This window comes from Homalodisca vitripennis, chromosome 4 (genome assembly GCF_021130785.1).
Source record: "Homalodisca vitripennis isolate AUS2020 chromosome 4, UT_GWSS_2.1, whole genome shotgun sequence".
Lineage (NCBI taxonomy): Eukaryota > Metazoa > Arthropoda > Insecta > Hemiptera > Cicadellidae > Homalodisca > Homalodisca vitripennis.
The window spans coordinates 65,339,256-65,360,803 of record NC_060210.1 but is presented as its reverse complement, the minus strand read 5'-3'; the positions used below and the strand labels follow the sequence as shown (position 1 = coordinate 65,360,803).

General features: G+C 31.8%; 1 protein-coding gene across 1 annotated transcript in view; it reads right to left on the bottom strand.

The window, feature by feature from the left end:
• Positions 1–4,474: 4,474 nt before the first annotated feature.
• Positions 4,475–21,548, bottom strand: part of LOC124359422 (golgin subfamily A member 7) — a 28,421-nt gene continuing 11,347 nt past the window's right edge. The window contains exons 4-5 of the mRNA XM_046812155.1: positions 12,990–13,091; positions 4,475–8,633 (exon numbers count right to left, since the gene is read on the bottom strand). Coding sequence (XP_046668111.1) covers positions 8,589–8,633; positions 12,990–13,091 — 147 coding nt within the window. The 3' untranslated portion in view covers positions 4,475–8,588. The remainder of the gene's footprint in view (positions 8,634–12,989; positions 13,092–21,548) is intronic.

Here is a 21,548-nt window from a genome sequence, read left to right as displayed (position 1 = left end):
AATGTATTTACCTTTATAAAACTGTAATAATCACCTATAATAGTTGCTCAAAGTGTCCTCCGTTGTTAGCAATGCACGTTTTCGCACGACGAATCCACTCTTTTCTAGCGCGTTTCATAACGTTTGGAGCATTCTTGATAGTTTCTGCCGCCTCTGTAATGCGATTACGTAACTCCTCTATGGTGTTAATCCGTTTTGAATAAACAATTGACTTCATCCAACCCCATAAGAAAAAGTCTGCTGGCGTGAGGTCAGGAGAACGTGGTGGCCATTTTACTGGTCCATTTCGACCAATCCATTGTCTACCGTATGTATCATTTAAATAGTTTTTCACATCATTAGAAAAATGTGGAGGTGCTCCGTCGTGCATAAACCATGCATTTATTCTGTTTTGAACAGGAATATCTTCCAAGAGGGTAGGCAGGTTTGTTCTTAAAAAATTTAAGTACGCTACTCCATTAAGTCGATTAGGGAGGAAAAATGGACCAATCAAATTATCACCCAGAACACCAAGCCATACATTGACTGAAAATGTATGTTGAAAATGCCTCGTCGCAGTTTCATGTGGGTTGTCGTACGCCCAAGTATGGGTATTACGAACATTTACAATTCCATTTCTAGTAAAACAGGATTCATCAGTAACGAGAATACGCCGAAGAAAATACTGATGTCGTAAACAATTTCTTCTTAACCAGCGGCAGAACATCTTCCGTTTATTAAGATCTTGCGGTAATAAGTCTTGAACACGTGTTATATGGAATGGGTACAACTGTGCTTCATGAAGTGTCCGCCATACGCTTGACTGGAAAATATTTAACTGACGTGATAATCGTCTGGTGCTTGTGGTTGGTGATAATTCTACAGCATTTATTATTGCTTGTTCATTATTATAGTTCCTTGCGCTACGTTGACGACCAGTATCTATTCGCTTCGGTTTAAAGCTATCAGTTTCTCTAAGTCGTCTCTCCACAGCTTCAAATGTTTTGCGATCAGGTGTTCTTCGATGTGGAAAAGTATCACGATATTCCTGAACTGCAGCTAAACCATTCTTGTTAACTTTGCCGTAAATCAGTATCATGTCCGTATACTCTTCAAACGAATACATACCATTTACATTATCTGCCATTATTTACTAAGATAATTACATACACTTTTATAAAAATATTTAATAAAATATTTTAAAAATAAATATTTAATAAAATATTTTATACACTTGTATAAAATATTTCCAAATAATCACAGGATCTCACAAAATACAATCTTCACACGCCACAATACAAAAACCTCCATAAAGGTTATTCAAATATTACTTCATGAACTTAATTGTTGATCAGCTGATATTGCCAACCTTTGCAAAGAAAATATGACGATAAAAAGTGTTGAATAAATGATCAGCTGTTACTCACAACCTAACGTTAGTTAATATTTTATGCAGATAAGAATATGCATTTTTGTGCGTCTGTTTTATTTTTAAATAAAGCTAAATTTCAATACCTATTATTAATTTTTTTCCCAAGTAATTCACATGAATCTTTTCAGAATTAAATGTTCTACAAATCTGTTTAAGAAAAAAATGACCTTTATTTAACATTTATGGAAGTAATCTTACGTTAAACACAAAAATGTGTTATTTCTTTGCACCAATTCTTGTGTTTTACGTAAGATATCTCTGAAAGTATTGCATTTACAGCTCTGGGACGAATTTTAATAAATTTGTCAGATATAAAAACATAAAAAACAATCGTATTTGTATCTTTGTAAACTACCTTTATCATTTTTATACGGCCTGACTTCACCAAGGGTTCTGAAATCCGGGCGAAATCTTTCGCTAGGCGTAACTCGCTAACGAAGCGTTTCCGGGCATATGGTTATATGAACTTTTTTACTTGTTTTTAGCTATAGAATAAGCTCTCGAGAGATTGCCGTTTAGTTTTGAATCACCCTGTATATTATAAACTTTTCTTAATTTATACTCTCTATTTATTATACTGTTGATGAATAGTGTGTTATAGTCAAATACACTACCTTCCACAAATTACATTAGTACGTTTTTTTCTGACACTAATTAATTAATTTCAGACTCTGGGTTGTCTTTAATTCATAATTAATTTTACTTCTACTGTTTTAAACTTTGATTCATTATTTATTTTTTAGGTTGTAGTTTATTAGGTTTTAAAAATGTATTAGATACAGTTAATTAGTTACCATACTGTAGATTATATTTTGACTTAGCATGTTTCTGTGTAAACTGCTAAATTTTGTCTTTGTTAATGGTAAAATACAAGGTAGGAGTATGCCACACCATGCATCGCATGAGCTTAGCTGAGGTTGAATGCAAACGTTCAAATCTATAGCTCATTTGATTCTCAAAACGTCCAATCATAAAACACACACATTTGGAAAATCATAAAGAAATTTTTACATCCCCTTCACCAAGCAAAAGAGCAACCAAACTGTGACATCCTACTGACTCACATAGCCTTCAATTAGCTTAACCAAATTCCATGGTTGGATTTGTACAATCATACGAGATCTGTTCGAAAAAGTATTCAACCTCCGTTTATATTCTCGTGCCAGAGCAGAATCAAGATTTGATCGTAACCGTAAACCCATATCTCATCACCAGTAATAATCTTCTTAAGGATATTTTCATCATCACTGACTATTTTCAAGTTGTCTAGAACGATTTTATAGGAAAGGTTCTTCTGCTCGTTCATGAGCAATTTCGGAATAAATGTTGCACACGCGCGCGTCATTCCTTAAATCTTATTTAAATTTTCAATATAGTATTTTTTGGTATTCAGAGATGATTTTCTAGCTTAGGAACAGTCAATCTATCTTCACCGCCAATCGTAAGTCGCACATGCTCGGTGTTAGAGTCACCGCCAACACATGTGCGGCCATTTTTAAACCGCCTGTACCATTCTTTTACCTGTGTTGTGCCCATACATTCATCCCCAAAGGACTTCTGTATCATTTCAATCGTCTCCGTACAAATCTTGCCAAAATTGACACAAATTCTTTGATCAGTTCTGCCATTTTCAACAGTACACAATTGCAACGAACAGAAAAAACATGTGACATAAATATATGCTGTGTGCAACCAAACATTTCAGCCAGAAACTATGGCATTCAGGTTTGTGAAGGACTACTGCTAACGCGCAAACCCCACAGAGGCTGCTCGGGTTCGAGAATATTAACAGATCGGATACTTTTTGGAGAAACCTCGAAAAACTCATTCTTCTCTATGCAGAAATGACATTTTACACAAAATTTAAACTCAACAGATGAAATTTGTCTCGAGACATTTTGCTACATAATGCATTCTCATTTTTTCCCATTAAATTATGTTTCATAGCATTGTTCAAATAATAAAAGTTCTAATGAGGTAGGGAGGGTACTACAACACAAGAGTGCGCAGAAATTAAATCTTGAAACCGAGTTTTAACACTGACTCTTCACTCTTTTCCTTTTTGCTCCATGAATAAAAATCATATGTTGAAATCTCAAATAATTGGATTCAGTTTATTTACAAATTTATTTATTCTGCTATTTTATCATTACCATCATGGTTACCCAATGTAAAAATATTTCCTAACGCTTAGCATCATGGAGTGATATGCACCATCATCAAACTCAGTTTTGCTAATATATAAATGGGGCTTCTTGCAAAATTTCATTTAGTTTTTGAGTTATTGTGTGGACGGATGGACAGAAATCAAATTTTTCTAGCCCCACGAGTGATAGGCTTTGCTAAAGCTTAAACAATTAACACAACAATTAAAGATATTATTCTTCCCCCTAACCCCTGTTTAATTCAAAACTCTTTCATGTGGGAGAGAAGTACCAAACTCTTCACCTGTCACAGTTCTTGGTTATCATTTTAGTCCACCTTTTTAAAGTTCGGATTCCTGTCTAAGAGAACCCTTATCACGGTTCTCTTACAAAGCCGAGATTTTATTCCCAGACATAAAAGAAAACTTCATGCTCTGACCAAATCTCATGCATAAGAACACAATGTTGGTGTTTTCATTAAATTTCGAGACAGTACCAGCTTTAATGACCGATTTTCTTAATAGTTGGCCACTACTCCTGCAGCATGTAAAGTACTCTATACATACCATCTGAGAATAAATGACATCATCACATTTTTACAGATAATATTGAGTTTACATGTTGTATAATGATGTAATCATGAATTGGGTGTCTTATCACGTGAGCAGCAGCTTGACATGAGATATCCGATGGTCACCTTCCTCTTTAGCGTGTTTTTGTTGGGACACACCTGATATGAAAGTGAATGTAATATGGGGTATAAAGAGACTATACTGAATACTATACTGACTATGCAGTTCAAGCAATTTTATAATCTTACTTCGTTTAAAATAGTTCTGGCATCATACTTGATGGATTAAGGTACTGTTCAAACATATTTCCATAAAATGTATAAGGGAAATAATACAAATAAAATGAATAAGTTTGAATTTCTTTTATAAAATTTTCATTTTTTCTATAAAATATATATTATATTATTTACAGAATGTACGGTAAAACAAAATTATGTTTAAAATAAATATAATTAATAAGTATCGATAAGGGAACAAACATACATTATTTGGCAAACTGTCGACCGACCGAACAACATCAAGAGACTTATGGGACACAAGTACAATGAGGTATAAACGTTAAGTAATCCAAACTAGTTTACATCTTAACTAACATGACAGTACACACACAGGATCATTGATACATACACAAAATAACTGTTAAGATCAGAAAATCTTGAAATTATGTGCAAGATTTTTAGAACACAAAAAGTCAATTAAGTAAAAGAAGCACAAACTTAGATCCAAGAATAGCATTTAGTTTTTGTTGAAAGACTTTTCTATATTACTTATATATTTCATATTTTACTTTTAATTTACAATCCAATTTAATAATTATGATTTCTATTATTCGTACAAACCTTTTAACACAACTGACATTAATATTTCCACTTTTAACCAATCAAATACATAAATGGACTTAAAATACAATACAAAACTAGTTTTCAAGAAATCAATAGTATTTAAATCTTGAAATAATTAAAATCCAGCACAAATTCATATACCAGTATTAAAAAGTAAGTTGGATAATCAGACATCAATTTCCTGAGTAGCCAAAACAAAGACTTAAACTCCAACATCTACTTAAGCCTGAAAACTGAGAGACATCTTCTAGTAAAACATTTATATATTATAATATACCAAAAACTATGAAGTTGGCACATAAATCATCATCACATTAAGTTATGTACAACGTAAACATACAAATTATACAAATTTAAACCACGCATTACAAAAAATTACAAATAACAACACATGTATCAATAACTGTTCATTTTAAAATTTGGACAGAAAACTAAACAGTGTTCCAGTGGAAATATTTTACTTCTAATTAACGTTTTCAAATTACTGTAGCATAATACAGACATGATAAAAAAGGTTTTACTGATGCATCTTTTTAGCCTTAATTTGTATTTATTAATCAAAGAGTTAAACTTGTTTTACTATTTCTGACTTTCCACTTCTTATTGATTTAGGTTTAACATTCCGTTTAACTGTTTGATGAGTTTAATTAATTCACCCATATACAAAAGAACTGCTAGGATGGGTTGTTTCTCTATAATTAAACTTAGGAGATTATAGTACTATATAAATGCTTAAACAAGATAACAATGCACATAATGTAAACTAGGAATGTTAAAAATATAAATAGCCTAGATAGGATTCTGCTGACAATAGAACAAGTTCTGATTTCACACAATTCAAATTCTTTAATTTATTTAATTACATTACGAATCAACCATTATTATTGTGGTATGGAATATACAAATAATTACGTAAATATAGAATTATTAAATGCGATATTGTAGTTGAAAGTTAATTTTTTGTTTATTGTAAGTTTTCATGAGAGAATCGTAAAAATAAGCAAATTTACATCTTGTTATAGCGCGACATAATGAAATATTGACTTTCCTGTACCCTGCAATTCTATTGAACTGAAATTGTTTATTATATTATTTCCTTAAATATTAGCAGTATTTGTAGAAAAGAAGATTCCAAAAGCCTTCTTCCCTGTCTTATTTTGCAGGAAGAAACACTTTCAGTTTTTTACAAAATCCATTCTTTCTTAGAAATTGTGGAGAGGACACAACTCAAATGTTAGAAACAGAATAACACCACTCTCTCAATCATATAAACAGTTATCATTTAGAACAGAGTGGTCCGAGGTTGTGTTTTGGAGTGCTCGGTTGTCTTGTTGATCTTCACTTAATAGGCATTTCCATTTAAGTTATTTGGATAATACCCAATTTCGGACAGGGAAGAATATTCCTTTGCAATCCAACAGAAAACTTTGGATGATTTTTAAAGCTGCTATCTAATCCCAAGACCTTTTGAAAAACTCTCCCTTTAAAATTGGACTGGGGTAAGTGTTTTGGTTTTTTTTGTATTCTTGAGGAATTGTTTATTTATTTCTAATATGTGTTTCTTAATACAATTCTTAATCAATCCTTTTCTGTACTTTTTAAAATCTTTAATTGACATGTAGAGCAAAATTAACACATCGCTTATTGTTTTGTATCACGAGTTTGTTGTAATTATTCCTACTTTACAGCTCTTATATTTTAATTACAATATTTACAATTTAGACACAATAATATCATTTTGACTGTAATTCCAAATGTTTGCTTGAGGGTACACTTTAAGAGTTTTTGAATGGGAATATATGATTGTATGTTCCTATTCGTGCCAGGATCAAATTTGCAATTTTAGCCTGAAATCTATATAACATTTTTGTTCAGTGGACAATTTAGAACCATGAAAAAATACCTTTCTTCTAAAATGAATTAAAAAAATTATTACATTAAAGAATTGATGCTGTAACTTTGTTACACATGTATAGTTATTGACAAAAATAGAAAACATGTTGACCTGAAATGAATTAATTTGAGAAGATTTTTTATTTGTAGATTTTATTTTGTCAATATCATTGAAATTATATTGTGAACACCATATTATGATACTCAATATATAAATAAAACCATTATCAACTGCATACTTACCATAAATTCAAATTACATACACAGAATATATGTGCTAGTGGACAAGTGGAAACTGATTCATAGAGTAACTATAAAATATTTTATATTATTTTTTTTATTCCAAATTTTATATTCTGCTAGTTGATATTAGAGATCTACCACAAAGACATAGTGGTTTAGAAATATTTCAAATAAACATAAAAATAGTAACATTTCTAAAAACAACACATTGTCCTTACACTTATTATCAATATTTGTTTATTTACAAATATTGATAATTCTACTGTTTATTCTAATGATTCAACATATTAAAGAATAAAATATAGTTAGTAAAATTTATTAGAGTTCCAACACAGTTTATGTTCACAGTCATTAATTGAATACATTACGGTTTTGTATTAACTATGAATTAAACATATTTAAAATTGTTACATAAAACACGTCAGCTTCCACTGTGAAACCAGCACATTGTCAACACAGTCTTTAAAATAATTACATCAATTATATACAAATTGTTTAAGGTATTACTTAAGGTCCTAGACCTCCGTACCACCACAGGAGGAATTCGGACAAATTAACAATAAATCATGTCAACAATAAACTTAATATTGACGAACCAAGAAGTAACAAGAACAAGGATAAACAGATAACTAACAAGCGAGACTACAGAGTAAATGTTAGTATGTGACAAGGACAACAGTGGTTTTGAGATGGTCTCAGTAAAGTAATTCTTGAATCGATAAAATAACTCAATTTCAGTAACAACCACACGAGATATCAAGCATGCTGTACTGTAGTTTTAGTATGAGCAGTAGTTTATAAAAAGTCATCTTGTGATTAGTGTTTTAGTAACATTTTTATATAAAAAATACAAAATTTGAAAGATTCAAAATTATTGCTTATATTTTCAGAATATTCTGTGTACACAGTAAGTTCTCAAAGTAATTTAAATGTAACACTACCTTTATTATTTTAAAACTAAATATTTAAAAACCATTATTGTTACAAAAGTTTATGTGAGTTAGTAGAACTGAATGTTTATCCTCAACAACATAATTACAAAATATGGAAAACTTAAAAACACAAAATGTGTCTACATGTTTAAAAGTATTTTTAGAGAATTAACAGCAATAATGTAATATTAAACAAAAAATAATGAATTCAATATTATAAAGAAAATAGTGTTACTATACACTAATCGTAAAAAACTGATCAAAAGAAGTTACAATAACTTTTAAGTAGACAGTTTATACCCTTAGAGTGACTTAGCGTTTATATAGTAGTATAATCAAGAGGGTTTGAATGAGTAATTGAGAACGTTATCTCATCTCAAAACCAAAGTGATTTGATGCGACGGTAGAGAGGCAAGCAACTAAGGCAGACACGATGTTGCGGGGAAGACTCGGGGCGCGAAACAGCACGCAGCACGATGTTACGTTTGCCAAACTCAGTTCTGGGAGACAGGTCACATGAAGAACTCCTCTGTACTCTCGGATAAGCTAAGTCATGTCCGAGCCACCATTGGTTGGTCCAGTATTGATATCTCTATCTGCCAGCCATTGTTAAAGAATCGTTTCGCACTTCTTACCAAGATAAACATCATTAACTCACTGCTTTAATGGTTTAAATGTTCACAACTAATACAAAAAGGAAGTGTCTAAATCGTAAATTTGCCATTTAACAAAACACCAATCTTTAAAATTTATTAGAATCATTAAATCTTATGCCTTTATTACATTAAAAAAAGATATCTGCTCAAGTTTCGACCAAGAATTTTTAATTGACTGCACTTTGGTTACAAAGCATTCATATCTATAATTTTAATACAATTAAGAAACCAGGTTTCTATTAAAGTGTGTCAGTGTTAATTTATTTAACCCTTTTACTGCCGGCCATTTTTTTATCGTACCAGTCAAAATTGCCAAGGGGGAAAATCGCTGTTGTGCATTCATTTACAAAAAATGCTGTATCTTTTTTATTTTTCATTAGATTTGCATTAATTTTTACTTTATTTACTCGTATTTAAATGCTGTTTTTCAAGTAATAAAAAGAAATTTTAATTTGAAACAAACTCATTATTTAATTTTAAAAATTATGTAAATAAAAAATAAATAAAAAAATAAAAATTGTGTTTGGCATCTGATAATTTATTTTTAAAATTATACTAAAATTTTGAGCATGATATCATTATAAACTAGAGCAATTGCTTAGAACATATACCAAATTTGAAGGTGCTACCTTGAAACATAGCTGCACTATGAGGATTTTCCCAAAACTGGTAGGCCTACCAGTGGAAGTTGAAGGTAAACTTATCTGTGCCACATCCCCCTCACTATCTAATAACTCCTCATTATCTGATGGTAAGATAAAGTCAGGATCGTCATCAGTGTCATCCACATCACTTTGATTGTCATCAATAGCCCTAACACTAATATCAGAATCGTTCTCGGCATCTGAATCTGACAAATTCTGAAGGAAATTGTCACTCAGTTCGTCTTGCACTTGTACACCACCATCGATTAGACTGTTAATTATTGTTCCCTCACTCACAGGAGAGTTAGATGTAACTCTTTTACTCATTTTATCCTTGATCAACAAAAGTAACACTTCAAAAAACTTTCGATAACATTGTAAACAACAACAATGAACGAAGATTTCAGTAATCTAACCCGATCATCTGGTTTTGACAGCTGTCTAGGTAGTTCGTCAATTCTAGTCAAAGACGACGAAAATAGAAATCCAAAGTTCTTCAAATGGCTTCTTTCATTATCCTTTCCTCCTAAACAACCAAAATACCGAATATTTCGGCATTTGAACATAACAGTAGCCAGTAACAATAAAAAAAACAGACGTCCGACATATCGGACGTTGGCGTTTTCGGCAAAAATGCCGACGTCCGATATGTCGGACGTCGGCAGTAAAAGGGTTAACATTACACTTTAGTTATATCTTCATTAAAACTTTGAGCCATATGGCTGTAGTAAATTAAACTATTTTAACTCGATAAAGGCATGTGTCTGAAATTACTAGAGAAGTAACACTACAACTAGCAATGTTAGTGCCTCTATTGGCATATTTTTCAGCTGTTTTAAGCTTTTGTAAAACTATTATATATCACTGAAAGTTACAGCATTATTTATATATATATATATATTAGGAATTTATGAGAATAATGCTAAAAGTTTTGAGGTACTAGACAAGTTTTTTTAGTACAAAACTACAAGTATATTAAACGTAATCTTCTCCAGTGTCAATATACTAACTGTTCTCAAATTTTACTGTGTGGTCAGCACTTATCTATTCAATTTTTAGATCAAATAAAAATACAGTAGAGTCCCGATAATCCGACCTAATTGGGACCGAGCCCTATTCGGATTATGTGATTGTTCGGATTAGCCAGAATTACAGAAAAATACGGTTTTAAACTTGAGAATGGGTCTATTTTGTTATAGAATTATGAACATTGTTTATTAAAACATGTTTTCTGACTGTTGCATTGTATTTCTTGACAAATAAACGTGTTTGCGAATACTAAGCACATTTACCGTATTTAGTGTGAGAGTTCTATTGTTAAGCAATGTGAGCGTACTGGATATTGTACGGGTCCACGCGCTACGGGTCAGACTGTACTCCCCCTCCCACGGCGCGGCGTGCCAAAAATACACACACAGACTCATAGAATAGCCGCACATTGCGCTGTAGTCTGCAGTGTGTCGTCTGTCATCTCAGTGCAAACATCGATTCCACTATTGTGATTATTTGCGTGTGAGAGCTGATTGTTATGGCGAGTAAGCGAAAGCATACTACCGTCTTAAAGACAAGCTAGACGCCCTACAGCGTTTAGATAAGGGTAAAAGTGTGACTAAATTGGCAACAGAGTTTAATGTTGGCAAATCTACAATTTGTGATTGGAGGAAAAATCGTGCAAAGCTTGAACAATATTGTGCTACTTCTTCTGGCCAGACTCTCGAAAACAGACAAACAGTGAAGCAATCCCAGTATGATAAAGTGGATGAAGCGCTATTTGTTTTTCCAGGAAAGGGAGAGAGGAACTCCTTTAAGTGTGCCTATTATTCAAGAAAAGGCAATTCAATTGAATGAATTAATGAACAGCGGTGAATGTTTTCATGCTAGTACTGGGTGGCTAGACCGATGGAAGAAGCGCCATGGAATACGACAGTAGACAATTACAGGAGAACAACTTTCATCTGACCACGATGCAGCAAGGGAATACGTGAGTACATTTGAAACTTTGATATTGGATGGTAATTATTCTCCACAGCAAATTTATAATGCTGATGAAACCGGCCTCAACTTTAGAGCACTGCCTACAAAGAGTTTGGCGTCTAAAGAAGAAATCCATGCTCCTGGTTTTAAAATGAGCAAAGATCGAGTAACAATAATGGCATGTTCTAATACTGCTGGTAATCACAAGCTTCCGCTAATGTTGATAGGGAAATCTGCTAGACCTAGAGCTTTCAAAAATGTCAATATGAACTCATTGCCAGTTTATTACAGGAACCACAAAAAAAGCGTGGATGAACGGACAGTTGTTTAAACAATGGTTTCATGACGAGTTTGTACCCCGTGTCCAACAATTCAGTAATGACAATGATTTACCCCCACGTGCTATTCTCTTGATTGACAATGCGCCATCGCACCCAAATACCGAAGAACTTTCTAGTGGTGAAATTAAAGTATCATTTTTACCTCCAGATGTTAAAGCCTTATTGCAGCCAATGGACCAAGGTGTGTTGCAATCACTTAAACTTAAATACCGCAAGCAGTTTTTGCGAACCCTGATTGAAGATGAAACAGTCTCTTTGGTTCAAAAAATAAAACAAACTAACATCAAGGATGTTGTGTATTGGATTGCTGATTCTTGGGAGAACATTACAGACCAAACTTTGAGGAAGTCTTGGACAAAACTATGGCCTACCCTTGCGTTCCAAGACAACCAAGCAGACAACGATAGAGAAAATGTGTTACGGCTAGTTCAAGCAATTCCTGGTTGCGAGAAAGCAGATGAAACAGACGTCAATGAATGGATGGTAGCAGATGGTGCGTGCTCCGAATTCCTAACTGATCACGACATAGTTGCGGCAGTCACTCAAGAATCAATCGAGTGTGAGGAGGAAGGAAGTGACGACGAGAACCTGGGTGATAAAGGAGAGTTGGTGCCACACACAGACGGTGCAGCAGCGCTTAACCTACGATACTTAGAGCAACAGGCTACTGCTACACCTGCCGATATCATGTTTATGACACGATGGCGAAACTACGCGTCATCCAATAGACTCTCTTCAATGCGACAGAAGACAATAACTGAATTTCTACTTTTAACAATTAATATTGTACTCAATAATAATATCAGTACTGTACGTCCAATTTTTGTTTGATTTCACTTCTTAATACAGTAATTTAACTCATACTTAACCTATAAGTTTCAATTTGGTACTTCATTATTTATGTACTGTACTGTACACAATTTGTCTTAATAAAATACTGTATGTATATTTAATTAAAGTTTTCTTTGTTTATGTACGAAATGATGCACCCATTTTCATTTTTTAAGTAATTAGTTCCTATACTGTTCATTATCGTTATAAATAATTGCTCCTGGACCTGTTCGGATTAACCGACGTTCGGATTACACGTGTTCGGATTAGCAGGACTCCACAGTACAGTAATAAAAAGAATTTCGGTAATCAATGTCAGTTTTTCAGGAAGAGCAATAACCATGCACATGTTCTATTTTAGTTTGAAGTAGTAAGAAGTAAAACACCTTACTACTATAAGAAGTGAATGATTAAGTAAAGTATGTAACCTTTTATGTGAAGTGCTCTTATTATATACACTGCTCCCTCTTGGACACAACGAGGGAGTTGGTTCAGGTAAAGGATACAACTCTTAGCCCTCTGTCCACTGGACTAGTGAGTAGCAGACCTCTTGGCATGTACACTCTCTCGTTCTGCTCCATCACAAATTTGGCCACTTTCCGTAAACACTGCAACATCACAATACATGATCTAATATATTATACAGCTTTCACTCTTTTTTAGGGTTTAGGTTATGTTACACTAGGAGTAAATTTTGGTAAAATTATTACTGATAAATAGGCAGACTATAATGCATTCCTTAAATTATAATTTTGAAATTTGGATTTGTACTATACAAATCTAATTTTTAAAATCAATTTGGACCAGATTTAATCAAGGTATTCAGAAACTATATAAATGATTAAAAATAGGTATAATTTAAGGAAACCCCAAACTTGCTCAATTAATATGGCATTTACAGTATTTATTGACACAAAAATAAAGTTATAAATATTGAAGATGTCCTGAATACTTACAGTCACTAATTCAATATATACAGATGATTGGAAGTTTAGTGTACAAAGCAATGTAAACGTGTTATTTGTACATTTCCTATTATACCACTACAGGAGAGCTAAAACATCATCAAGTAAGGAATTCGGAACAAAATTGTGTAGAAATGTTGTTGATTAGAGAAGCATGTTCGTGGTCGGGCCAATGCAGCGAAGAATATGAACATCATGATTAATATGACAGGTTATGAGCACAGCTGGTAAAGGTACAGTAAAAATAATTTCTACATATCAAGCTCTCATGATAAAACCATGATAGAGGATCAAGATGCTGAAAAATACTTGATATAAAGTTGGAATTTTTGCACTGAATACCAGAAGAAATTAGGGGCCATACCATTTGAAGACTATAATGGGATGGTCATAGAAAAAGTTATTTTCTGAAATACACTAAATTATATTCTAAGTGACTTAGTTCCATAGGTCCTACATGATGAGCAGATATACCCAAAATAAATTAAAAAGGTGTCCAAAACACAACTCTTTATGATTTATTTCCCAGTATATTTGTGATTCTTGTGCAAGTCTGACACATGGTCTGTGTAGTCATAACACTTAGGTATTCCGCTGAATTTTTTAATGTTGTGACAAAAGACTATTATTGTACACCGGTTTATAAAAAAGGGCTGAAATTGTTTTTTTTTTTTAATGAAACAATGCCGAGGTTTGATACAGAGGTTTATTGAACTGGAATATCTTTTACTGCTAATTAGGACTGTGATATAGGTTTAGATTATCAGTTAAAAGAGAATAGTTTTACTATAATGGTGATGAGTAGGGAATACATCACACTTGGCACCTACAACTGTGATTAGGCTGCTACATGTTTGGGCAAAATCATGTGGTCAACTTGCTGTAGTGACTGATTGGGCGGCTGGGTTAAGTTTCAGCTGTTTCATACATCTCGTAGTTATATAGTAAAAATTCAAGAAGTTTTCTCAACATAACTTCAAAGTAAATTGTCTAATGCCTAACAAATTTGTTAAATTAGTATATTATAAATTGAATACCCTAAGCGATTTAATTTAAAACAATCCAATTCTGACACATCAGTTAAACGCAATTTCGGTGCAGGAGTTTATTAAAATTTTGTTTATAGTCGTGCTGAGAAATTTTAAATTACTCAAGTACTCTAATTCTGAATCTTAGTTTTTAAAAGTATGTATATGTATACCTATTTTGGAAAAATGTTTAGAAGGTTTAAGACTGAACTATATCGATTTACAATATAAATAAGGACCATATGAATACAACTTAAGCAAATATTGTACTGGCTGTCTAGGATGTAGTTGGAATGGATAAAATGTTTAGAAGGTTTAAGACTAAACTATATCGATTTACAATATAAATAAGGACCATATGAATACAACTTGAGCAAATATTGTACTGGCTGTCTAGGATGTAGTTGGAATGGATAAAATGTTTAGAAGGTTTAAGACTAAACTATATCGATTTACAATATAAATAAGGACCATATGAATACAACTTAAGCAAATATTGTACTGGCTGTCTAGGATGTAGTTGGAATGGATAAAATGTTTAGAAGGTTTAAGACTAAACTATATCGATTTACAATACAAATAAGGACCATATGAATACAACTTGAGCAAATATTGTACTGGCTGTCTAGGATGTAGTTGGCATGGATAAAATGTTTAGAAGGTTTAAGACTAAACTATATCGATTTACAATATAAATAAGGACCATATGAATACAACTTAAGCAAATATTGTACTGGCTGTCTAGGATGTAGTTGGAATGGATAAAATGTTTAGAAGGTTTAAGACTAAACTATATCGATTTACAATATAAATAAGGACCACATGAATACAACTTGAGCAAATATTGTACTGGCTGTCTAGGATGTAGTTGGAATGGATAAAATGTTTAGAAGGTTTAAGACTAAACTATATCGATTTACAATATAAATAAGGACCATATGAATATAAACTAACTTAAGACAAAATAAGGACCATATGTACTTGAGCTATTGTACTGGCTGTCTAGGATGTAGTTGGAATGGATAAAATGTTTTAGAAGGTTTAAGACTAATGATTTACAATATAAGGACATATGTCTTGAAAATATTGACAATAAATTAAGGACTACATATGTATATAAGGACCATATGAATACAACTTAAGCAGGAAGTAGTTGTACTAAACTATAGATAAGGAACCATATGGAAATAACTAAGTTGACTGGTAGGATGGATAATGGATATAAAAATGTTTAGAAGGTTTTAAGACTAAAACTATAACGAATTACAATATAAATAAGGACCAAATGAAAATACAACTTAAAGCAAAATTATTGTAGTGGCTGTCTAGGATGTAGTTGGAATGGATTAAAATGTTTAGAAGGTTTAAGACTTAAACTATATCGATTTAACAATATAAATAAGGACCATATGAATACAACTTGAAAGCAAATATATTGTACTGGCTGTCTATAGTGATGTAGTTGAATGGATAAAATGTTTAGAAGGTTTAAGACTAAAACTATATCGATTTACAATATAAATAAGGGACCATATGAATACAACTTGAGCAAATATTGTATGGCTGTCTTCTAGGATGTTGTTGGAGTTGGACATGGATAAAATGTTTAGAAGGTTTAAGACCTAAACTATATCGATTTACAATATAAATAAGGACCATATGAATACAATCTTGAGCAAATATGTGTACTGGCTGTCTAGGATATGTAGTTGGAATGGATAAAATGTTCTAGAAGGTTTAAGGACTAAACTATATCGATTTTACCAATATAAATAAGGACCATATGAATACAACTTGTAGCAAATATTTGTACTGGCTGTCTAGGATGTAGTTGGAATGCCCAGGGGGGATAAAATGTTTAGAAGGTTTAAAGATCTAAACTATATCGATTTACAATATAAATAAGGACCATATGAGAATACAACTTACAGCAAATATTGTACTGGCTGTCTAGGCTGTAGTTGGAATGGATAAAATGTTTAGAAGGTTTAAGGGACTAAACTATATCGATTTACAATTATAAATAAGGACCATATGAAGTACAACTTAGGCAAATATTGTACTGGCTGGTCTAGGATGTAGTTGGAATGGATAAAATGTTTTAGAAGGTTTAAGACTAAACTATATCGATTTACAATAAAAATAAGGACCATATGAATACAACTTGAGCAAAATATTGTACTGGCTGTCTAGGATGTAGTTGGAATGGATAAAAATGTTTAGAAGGTTTTAAGACTTAAACTATATCGATTTACAATATAAATAAGGACCATATGAATACAACTTGAGCAAATATTGTACTGGCTGTCTAGGATGTAGTTGGAATGGATAAAATGTTGTAGAAGGTTTAAGACTAAACTATATCGATTTACAATATAAATAAGGGACCATATGAATACAACTTAAGCCCTAAATATTGTTACTGGCTGTCTAGGATGTAGTTGGAATGGATAAAATGTTTAGAAGGTTTAAGACTAAACTATATCGATTTTACAATACAAAATAAGGACCATATGAATACAACTTAAAGCAAATATTGTACTGGCTGTCTAGATGTAGTTGGAATGGATAAAAATGTTTAGAAGGTTTTTAAGGACTAAAACTATATCGATTTTTACAATATAAATTAAGGGACCATATGGAATACAACTTGAGCAAATATTGTACTGGCTGTCTAGGATGTAGTTGGATATGGATAAAATGTTTAGAAGGTTTAAAGACTAAACTATATCGATTTACAATATTAAATAAGGACCATATGAATACAAACTTAAGCAAATATTGTACTGGCTGTCTAGGATGTAGTTGGAATGGATAAAAATGTTTAGAAGTTTTTAAGACTAAAATCTATTTCGATTTACAATACAATATAAGGGGACCATATGAATACAACTTAAGCAAATATTGTACTGGCTGTCTAGGATGTAGTTGGAATGGATAAAATGTTTAGAAGGTTTAAGACTAAAAACTATATCGATTTACAATATAAATAAGGACCATATGTGACTACAACTTGAGCCAAATATTGTACTGGGCTGTCTAGGATGTAGTTGGGGGGGGGGGGGGAATGGATAAAATGTTTAGAAGGTTTAAGACTAAACTATATCGATTTACAATATAAATAAGGGGACCATACTGAATACAACTTGAGCAAATATTGTACTGGCTGTCTAGGATGTAGTTGGAATGGATAAAATGGTATAGAAGGTTTAAGACTAAAAAATATATCGATTTACAATATAAATAAGGGACCATTATGATACAACTTGAGCAAATATTGTACTGGCTGTCTAGGATGTAGTTGGGAATGGATAAAAATGTTTAGAAGGTTTAAGACTAACTATATCGATTTACAATAAAAATAAGGACCATATGAATACAACTTGAGCAAATTATTGTACTGGCTGTCTAGGATGTTAGTTGGAATGGATATAAAAGTTTAGAAGGTTTAAGACTAAACTATTATCGATTTACAATATAAATAAGGAAAATATGAAATACAACTTGAGCAAATATTGTACTGGCTGGTCTAGGATGTAGTTTGCAATGGATAAAAATGTTTAGAAGGTTTTAAGACTAAACTATATCGATTTACAATATAAATAAGGACCATATGAATACAACTTGAGACAAATATTGTCACTGGACTGTCTAGGATGTAGTTGGAATGGATAAATTGTTTAGAAGGTTTACAGACTAAACTATATCGATTTACAATATAAATAAGGACCATATGAATACAACTTAAAAGGAGCAAATATTGTACTGGCTGTCTAGGATGTAGTTGGAATGGATAAAATGCTTTAGAAGGTTGTAAGACTAAAACTATATCGATTTACAATATAAATAAGGGACCAGTATGAATACAACTTGAAGCAAATATTGTACCTGGCTGTCTAGGGATGTGGATGTAGTTGGAATGGATAAAATGTTTAGAAGGTTTAAGACTAAACCTATATCGATTTTTACAATTAAAAATAAGGACACATATGAATACAAACTTGAGCAAATATTGTACTGGCTGTCTGAGGATGTAGTTGTGGAATGGAATAAAATGTTTAGAAGGTTTTTAAGACTAAACTATATCGATTTACAATATAAATAAGGACCATATGAATACATCTTCAGCAAAATATTGTACTGGCTGTCTAGGATGTAGTTGGAATGGATAAAATGTTTAGAAGGTTTAAGACTAAACTATATCTATTTATCAATATAAATAAGGACCATAAATGAATACAAACTTGAGCAAATATTGTACTGGCTGTCTAGGATGTAGTTGAATGGATTTAAAATGTTTAGAAGGTTTAAGACTAAAAAATATATCGATTTACAATATAAATAGAAGGACCATATGAATACAACTTAAGCAAAATATTGTACTGGCTGTCTAGGATGTAGTTGGAATGGATAAAAATGTTTAGGAAGGTTTAAGACTAAAACTATATCGATTTACAATATAAATAAGGACCATATTATGAATACAACTTTAAGCAAATATTGTACTGCTGTCTAGGATTGTAGTTGGAATGGATAATATGTTTAGAAGGTTTAGACTAAACTATATCGATTTACTATATAATAAGGACATTATGAATACAACTTGAGCAAATATTGTACTGGCTGTCTAGGATGTAGTTGGAAATGGATAAAATGTTTAGAAGGTTTAAGACTAAAAATACTATATCGATTTTTACAATATAAATAAGGGACCATATGAATACAACTTGAGCAAATATTGTACTGGCTGTCTAGGATGTAGTTGAATGGATAAAATGTTTAGAAGGTTTAAGACTAAACTATATCGATTTACAATATAAATAAGGACCAATGATGAATACAACTTGAGCAAATATTGTACTGGCTGTCTAGGTTTGTAGTTAGTGTGGAATGGATAAAATGTTTAGAAGGTTTTAAGACTAAAACTATAATCGATTTACAATATAAATAAGGACCATATGAATACAACTTGAGCAAATATTTGTACTGGGCTGTCTAGGATTGTAGTTGGAATGGTATAAAATGTTTAGAAGGTTTAAGACTACAACCTATATCGATTTACAATATAAATAAGGACCATATGAATAACAACTTGAGCAAATATTGTTACTGGCTGTCTAGGATGTAGTTGGAATGGATAAAATGTTTTAGAAGGTTTAAGACTAAACTATATCGATTTACAATATAATTAAGGACCATTTGAATACAACTTCAGCAAATATTGTAATGGCTGTCTAGGATGTAGTTGGAATGGATAAATGTTTAGAAGGTTTAAGACCTAAACTAATCGATTTACAATATAAATAAGGACCATATGAAACAACTTTGAGCAAATATTGTAATGGCTGTCTAGGATGTAGTTGGAATGGATAAAAATGTTTAGAAGGTTTAAGACTAAAATATATCGATTTACAATATAAATAAGGAACCATATGAATACAACTTAAGCAAATTATTGTACTGGCTGTCTAGGATGTACTTGAATGGATAAAATGTTTAGGAAGGTTTAAGACTAAACTATATCGATTTACAATATAAATAAGGACCATATGAATACATAACTTGAAGCAAATATTGGTGCTGGCTGTCTAAGGATGTAGTTGGAATGGATAAAATGTTTTAGAAGGTTTAAGACTAAACTATATCGATTTACAATATAAATAAGGACCATATGAATACAACTTGAGCAAATATTGTAGTTTGGCTGTCTAGGATGTAGTTGGAATGGATAAAATGTTTAGAAGGTTTAAGACTAAACTATATATCGATTTACAATATAAATAAGGACCATATGAATACAACTTTGAGCAAATATTGTACTGGCTGTCTAGGATGTTAGTTGGATTGGATAAAATGTTTAGAATGGTTTAAAGACTAAAAAAACTATATCGATTTACAATATAAATAAGGACCATATGAATACAACTTAAGCAAATATTGTACTGGCTGTCTAGGATGTAGTTGGAATGGATAAAATGTTTAGAAGGTTTAAGACTAAACTATATCGATTTACAATATAAATAAGGACCATATGAATACAACTTAAGCAAATATTGTACTGGCTGTCTAGGATGTAGTTGGAATGGATAAAATGTTTAGAAGGTTTAAGACTAAACTATATCGATTTACAATATAAATAAGGACCATATGAATACAACTTGAGCAAATATTGTACTGGCTGTCTAGGATGTAGTTGGAATGGATAAAATGTTTAGAAGGTTTAAGACTAAACTATATCGATTTACAATATAAATAAGGACCATATGAATACAACTTGAGCAAATATTGTACTGGCTGTCTAGGATGTAGTTGGAATGGATAAAATGTTTAGAAGGTTTAAGACTAAACTATATCGATTTACAATATAAATAAGGACCATATGAATACAACTTGAGCAAATATTGTACTGGCTGTCTAGGATGTAGTTGGAATGGATAAAATGTTTAGAAGGTTTAAGACTAAACTATATCGATTTACAATATAAATAAGGACCATATGAATACAACTTAAGCAAATATTGTACTGGCTGTCTAGGATGTAGTTGGAATGGATAAAATGTTTAGAAGGTTTAAGACTAAACTATATCGATTTACAATATAAATAAGGACCATATGAATACAACTTGAGCAAATATTGTACTGGCTGTCTAGGATGTAGTTGGAATGGATAAAATGTTTAGAAGGTTTAAGACTAAACTATATCGATTTACAATATAAATAAGGACCATATGAATACAACTTGAGCAAATATTGTACTGGCTGTCTAGGATGTAGTTGGAATGGATAAAATGTTTAGAAGGTTTAAGACTAAACTATATCGATTTACAATATAAATAAGGACCATATGAATACAACTTGAGCAAATATTGTACTGGCTGTCTAGGATGTAGTTGGAATGGATAAAATGTTTAGAAGGTTTAAGACTAAACTATATCGATTTACAATATAAATAAGGACCATATGAATACAACTTGAGCAAATATTGTACTGGCTGTCTAGGATGTAGTTGGAATGGATAAAATGTTTAGAAGGTTTAAGACTAAACTATATCGATTTACAATATAAATAAGGAC